At 49.2% G+C, this 6,823-nt stretch overlaps 1 protein-coding gene across 1 annotated transcript; it reads left to right on the forward strand.

The window, feature by feature from the left end:
* The first annotated feature begins 1,046 nt into the window (after positions 1–1,046).
* Positions 1,047–3,272, forward strand: LOC135812865 (uncharacterized). Its single transcript, XM_065326082.1, has 2 exons — positions 1,047–1,781; positions 3,255–3,272. The coding sequence occupies exons 1-2, from the start codon at positions 1,047–1,049 to the stop codon at positions 3,270–3,272; spliced, it is 753 nt and encodes a 250-aa protein (XP_065182154.1).
* Positions 3,273–6,823: the final 3,551 nt, after the last annotated feature.

Genomic DNA, 6,823 nt, shown 5'->3' on the forward strand with positions numbered 1-6,823 from the left:
GCCACTTTCAATAAATCGTGACGCCATTGGGTTTTAACACGCATGTGGCAGATTCTCGCAAAATAAACTTTTGAAGACGTCTTTTTTTCTCGCAAAAAAACCTTCTCCAGGTCACGCACGACCGGCCCGCGGCCCGCGCCCGGTACACGCGGGATTTAATGTTTTTCAATCGTGAAATTTTGCCCGAAATACCCAGATTTCGATGAGGGCGCAGAAGTACAATCATGTACTTACATGACTGTAGTCGTTGTTGATTTGACAGCATGCATGAAATTTGAGGCCACATGCCACGTAGACTCTACTGCTCGAGTCCCGGTGGTGTGACTGAGGATTTTTTCTTTCTTTCATATCTGGCTTGCAAGTGTTGAGTTTCGGAGAGAAAAGAGCAGTACGTGGCATGTGGCCTCAAATTTCTTAACACTTTGAAAATTCTCCGTGAGGTCCAAATTTGAAATTGCAATTAGCATGCATGAAACAAGTTCTAAGGCGGAGAACACCGTCTTCGGAAACAGTGACCTTACAACAACCATCTAACACCATGACTGTACTAATAGGACTAAGCTCCCTTAATTAATCTGACGTGAATACCCCGTTGTTTATCGATGTGAATTAAGCTGTCGAAGTGCCTACGTCACGCTGCCTGAAAACTCGTAGTTACACGTGGTTACAATAGTATTATTACAAGGCCAAGTGGTGACAAACAAAAGTCGCGTTACCTGCGATTGGGGTGTTTCCCGTGGTAACAGCATCACTTTGACTGGGGCGCTCTGGTGCAAGATCGCGATTTAAAATTTTGTTATACTTCAAGAAGTTTCAACAACGGTAGAGCTGCAGGACCCGACAACATCCCGGGTGAGCTGTTGAAGTACTCAGCCGATGCCACTGCTCCCGTCATAAGCCGATGCATCAACAGCCTATTTCAGCAACACCGGGTAGAGCCATTCATCGGTCATGGCACACTAATACCTCTCCAGAAGCCCGGAAAGCCGGTGGGTGCTTTAACCAGTCTGCGACCGATCATCCTCCTGACAACTCTACGCAAAGTCATGTCGCTCGTAGTCCTCAAGCGCATCTCGCCAGCCGTAAACGATTTCCTATCACTGAACCAAAGTGGTTTTCGTGCAGGAAGGTCAACAGCTGATGTGGTCTGGTGCCATCGGTGGTTAGCAGCTACGACCCAGCGGTACCACTGGTCATTCAGCATACTGGGCATCGACATGTCACGTGCCTTTGACACGATCAGGCGAGGACAGTTGATGGACGTGGTTCAGCGATTCTTGGAAGAAGACGAGGTACGCTTGATCCGTTACCTGATCTCAGATACGAATTTGGCAGTCAGACTGGGCACGGAAACATCAAGCTCTTTCTCCACTAACATTGGTACCCCGCAAGGCGACTCCTTGTCGCCAATTCTATTCGTGATCTACCTGGAAGCTGCCCTGCAGGATGTGCGACAGCGAATGGCTGCACCTGTGGCCCGGCATCTTCCGTACGATGTGGAGTACGCCGATGATGTGGACTTCATCAGTATCTCTAGTGATTGGCTTCGGATGTTAGAGCCACAAGTTGCCACCATCTTGGGTACATGGTCCCTTACCGTCAACCAGACCAAGACAGAATTCACAGCCATCCAGCGAGAGGCCGATCGTGCTGATGAGCCATGGCGTATGGTCAAGAAACTCGGCTCTCTCCTTGGTGATGCAGAGGATGTCACCCGCAGAAAGCAGCTTGCGGCGATAGCGTTTAAGTCCCTCTGCCAGTTATGGAAGAGAAGAGACCAAGTGAGTCTGGAGGTGCGCGTCCGGCTGTATAACTGCTTCGTGTTACCTGTCTTGCTTTACAACTGCTCCACATGGGGCATCACTCGACAGACAATTGAAGCGCTGGAATCGTATCATCGGCGGCAACTTCGGCATATCTTGGGTATCAGGTGGCCCAACCGACTGTCGAACGATTTGGTTTACGAGCGCTGCAGTGCTGCTCCACTTGGCAACATTCTGGTGAATGCAAGATGGCGGTTGTTTGGCCACATCCTGCGATCAGATGAGCACACACCGGCAAGGGAGGCCATGAGTGGATTCTTTGGCTGCTCCGTGCCGGGATACCGTGGGCGGCCGCGGATCACGCTACCAGTCCTGCTGAATCAAGACGCGGAGCGAGTCGGCTGCCGTCTGAGGACTCCAGGGGACTTGCAGCTGATGGCTCAGCGAGCACTGGATCGCCGTGAATGGACATATCTGTGCAACGCAGTTACAGATGCGTACAAGGCAGAGTACTGGTGAAGGAAGTTGGCACTGCAATGGTTTGAGCTACATTCTTTGTTGTTGGTACTCTGATTATCCGTATTATCCGTATTCACATGGCCTTTGCCATTCATTCAGTATATTAATGTCATCAATAATGATATTCTTGTTTGTATTAGTTTATGTGACACCATTTTCTATTTTTCTTTGCCTGCCTGCCTGCTGGTGGCCTTTTTTCGCATGGTTCGGTGCAAGCGAATTTGGGCGAGCCCATTGACGCGGGAGCACAAATAATAATAATAATAATAATCAAGAAGTTTCGCCTTCGGTCTAAAGCCATCTTGCAGTGTTTTCTTGCTGAGTGTTTACCAGCACTTGAGAGATACGAGTTTTGATTTTCGCTTGCCGCTGGACAAGGAAACGAGCCCCGAGTTGGTTGGTCTCAGAACTAAAAGAAATCAGCAATCGTTGCGATGGAAATAACGGAGATTGTTTCTTGGCCGGCTACTACATGTACATGTAAATGTACATGTAAAGCCGAGCGACAGTACAGGCACAGCAGTGGCCAAGCAAAAAAATCAGCTACGCTTCTCCTTCTCTATAAAGCGAAAACTACAAGCTCGGCTACAAGTAGCAGTTTAATTTATTGTTTGAAATACAATTAATAATCTTGCTCGCGCGCTCCTCAGCGGTCAAAATGATGCTGTAGCTGTGTTCACTGCATGCTGCTGGCACTAGAAGTACACTAGAAACACGTCAAGCGCAGGTACTAGGTGACTCGACTTTCGTTTGTCATCACTTGGCACTTGGCGGGCCAAGTAACTACGCATTGTCAAGAAGCTGTGACGTCAAACTTCAAAGGCCTATGGGGAACCCACTTATAGTTATACTTGTTATACAGCACGCGGCTACCACGCGTTGGTACATCTTATACAAAGCACCTTACGTAGAAACGAGAGTAGCTGTAACGTCACTCTCTTTATTCTCGTGAGATATGTACTTGTTTTGCAGTTTGTTTGGTTTATTTGAATTCGCACAGTAACCGTGTACTTCAGCTATTCTCTCCTCCCTCTTCTGAATTATTATTTGACTCCCCGCTGGCCTCCTCTCCTCCCATCCCCTTACATTGTATTGGGCCTCCGCAGCTTAACCCCCCCCCCCCAACGACCACCACCCCACGCACACACAACATTGTCACATAGCACAACTCAACCATTCGCTACCCTGTTATTGAGCACTCCTGCTCGTTTGGTCTCGCGAATCCAAATAAAATCAATCACGTCAAACTTGAACGGCCTGTGGGGAACCCACTTATACTAGCAGCTATAGTTAATCCTCGTACTCACTCAAGTACTACTGTAGCGGACATGGAAATCCAGTCGATTGACCGGGGCCAGCGGCGCGGGCTCAGCGCATAGAGAACACTGCGTGCAGTGCACAAGTAACTCCGATGCTAGTCATGCACGCTGCATGCAGCGCGCTAGCGCGCTTGCATGCGTGTACCGCTTATCCAGGGCTGCATAGCCAGCGCTCTGGGACCGCTAGACGTGCGACCATATGTCCACGACAGTAGTAGTAGGGTATAAAAAGCTAGTCATTTCACTGTCACTGTCATTTTGCAAGACATTCTAGACGAAGACGCTTCGAGTTTTGTGTCTCGTGGCTCTGGTGGCATGTCATTGAGGTTGCCTGACCTGGTTCAATTTTTGTTTCGTCCATCTGAATCAAACGTTATCAAAATCCTCAGTGGTAGTATTCAGACGTTTTCGGGTTCTGCGGTTCTTCTCTAGAACTGTGAGCGATCTTATTGGTGGGCTCAACTGAACCGTGCACAACTCCTCTCTCAGCTGAAGTTTCAAACATGGCGGGAAAAAAGCCTCGTGTTTCTGGCAAACAGATGGAGCAGTGGTCAAGGTACGTTTATGCATAAGTATGATCACTTGTTCTACAGAAAACCAAATCTCTGCTACAGTCATGTAGTTATAGGAGTCAGGCTTTGTATGAAAGGCAGCTTTCAAGGTGAAGTTAGATTGGCAATGATCTTACCTGATTTGAATTGCCTAATTTCCTATTTTCTATCCATTTACTATTCATCCAATCTATTTTACAAGTAATTTTACATCCCAAATCAAATAGGCAAGTATGCACATAGCCAGCAATCGCGGGTTATCACCTAGACATAATAATAATCTGCATAACGGTAAATGTAACTTAGTTTAGAATGGAACTTTTGCTCAGCGTCACCCTTTTAACCAGGCCGTAACGGGGTCGGCCAAAGGAATCCTAGAGAAAGAGACTCCTCCTCTCCACTGCTCAACCAGGATGCCGACATAGGTCCGAAAATAGACAACTAAAGGGTACGCAAGAAAACTTTACGGCCAAGGCTGCGCAGACTTTGGCCTACTAGTGTCGTATCCGGACGGCCCGGGGTTTGTCCCCAAGGCTGCGGTCGTCGACATGAACTAACTTACTAATAAACCTTCCCATCACAAGGCCGTGCAGTGGTGGCCACTTGGAGAGAGTCCACCAACAGAATTACTCTTACGCACGCACGCACACATACCTAGACATATTCTCACACGCACACTCAGGCATATACAGACACGTACACTCACACCAGCGTTCAGCTCAGGTTGACTCACATCTTGAAAGGAGCTAACTGATACTTAGTTCAAGAGCCGATCTTGAGAGCACAAGGCAAGAGAGACGGAAGCCGAAGCTTCCGCCTGAAGGCGGAAAGCAAGAGAGAGAGAGAAAAGCAAGGAGAAGGCAATATGATCTAGTTGCGGCCATGGAAGTCCATGGCCACGAGATTGCTGGTCCCGCATGCAATAGCGTATCACCGTAATCAATATGCGTACGAACTGTTGCGGGAGCCATGTGGGGAAGTATAAAATAAAGAAGATTATGAACCCGTTTACGGGAGATAGATAAATAATAAAACAACTAAATAAGGCATACTTGTCCCGTAGAGGCCTAAAAGGCACGTGCCAATCGTATGGATACGACATATCCCCCCGCTTACACGGAAAAGAACACGTCCTCGTGTTATAAGTAACGTAATAAATTAAACTAAGATTATGGCTAACAATTTAACTAAACGAGTGCAGGTCACAATTTGAGTTCCGATCAAAAACTGTTCAAAGACTAGCTGTAATATTGGCCACAACCAATCCAGTCAATACCACTGAAATCCTTACTCATGCCAGACGGGACTCCCAAACAGCTGAGGTGGATGGCGGGAACGCGGGGTTTGCCTTTCCATCACGCAAACTGGCGGAGCACTGTCGAATACCCGAGCGGTGTCCTCCTCGTCTCGGGCGGCGGCATCAGTGGCATCAGGCTGGTAGGACGGAGTCAGGGTGGATGCCATGGGCTGCGGTGGGTCCGACTCATCTTGTTCGTGAACCTCCTGCAGCCGACTCGGTCGATGATGACAACCTTTCAGCCGGTTGACGTGCACTATCAGCCGACGTGCCGTGGGCTCGGACAGCTTGATGCGGTAGGTGACGGCGGAGAGCTTCTCCTCGACTAGGTACGGTCCGTGCCACAGTCTAGAAAACTTGGCGGTTGTACCCGTCGGAATGGCCGGCACCAGAAGCCACACTGCATCACCAGCTGCAAACACGGCCTTAGCGTTACGATCACGGATATGCGCTTGATAGCGGTGCACGTTGCCCAAGTGCTCCCGAATCTGCGCATGAGCGTCCTCCAGGCGTCAGGCGGAGAGCACTCACGAATTCCGGCTGGGACGCTACTGCGGATGCTGCTCCTGGCGGTAATCCAAATGCCAAGTCTTGAGGTAGGCATAGCTCCCGACCAAAGAGCAGATAGCTTGGACTGTAGCCGGTACTAGTCTGCGGCGTCGAGCGGTATCCCATCAAGAAGGCTGGCAACTTGATGTCCCAATCTCGATGATTCCGGCAGACATAGTGCGCCAGGCCACGCTCAAGCGTCTGGTTGAATCTCTCAACCAGACCGTCACTCTGTGGATGGTACGCAGTTGTCCTGGTCTTATCTATGCCAAGCAGAAAGCAAACACTGCGAAACAGAGAGCCATCAAAGTTTTTGCCCTGATCGGTATGCAACCGATCAGGAGCACCAAAACGTGACACAAACTCATTAACAAACACCAAAGCAATAGTGGAAGCATCCATTCTCGAAAGCGGAAAAGCTTCCACCCATTTAGTGAAATAGTCAACTACAACCAAAATATGGCGGTTCCCTTCCGCTGTCTCCGGCAAATTGGGGATCAAATCCATAGCTACTCGCTCAAAAGGATACCCCGTCCAGGAAGACTGCATTGGAGCGCCAGACCCTCTGCCAACAGGACGCTTCAACTGGCTACAGGAAGAACAACTTGCAACCCAATCCAAGACACCTTTCTTCATGCCTACCCAGTGAAATTGTTGCGTCAGTTTCTTCTGCAGGCGTGTAGAACCCGTATGTCCCCCCTGGTCATGATACTCTTGCAAAACCAATGAACGTAAATGCCGGGGAACAACAACTTGCAAGATAGACGGCTTACCGGGCAAGGGTCCTCCCAACGACGGCACAACACCCCCTCATGATGAACCAGC

The sequence above is a fragment of the Sycon ciliatum genome, chromosome 3 (assembly GCF_964019385.1).
Source record: "Sycon ciliatum chromosome 3, ocSycCili1.1, whole genome shotgun sequence".
Classification (NCBI taxonomy): domain Eukaryota; kingdom Metazoa; phylum Porifera; class Calcarea; order Leucosolenida; family Sycettidae; genus Sycon; species Sycon ciliatum.

Bases quoted from the DNA above. Each gene is read 5' to 3' on its own strand.
- LOC135812865 (XM_065326082.1), top strand. From the start codon at position 1,047: ATGTCGCTCGTAGTCCTCAAGCGCATCTCGCCAGCCGTAAACGATTTC.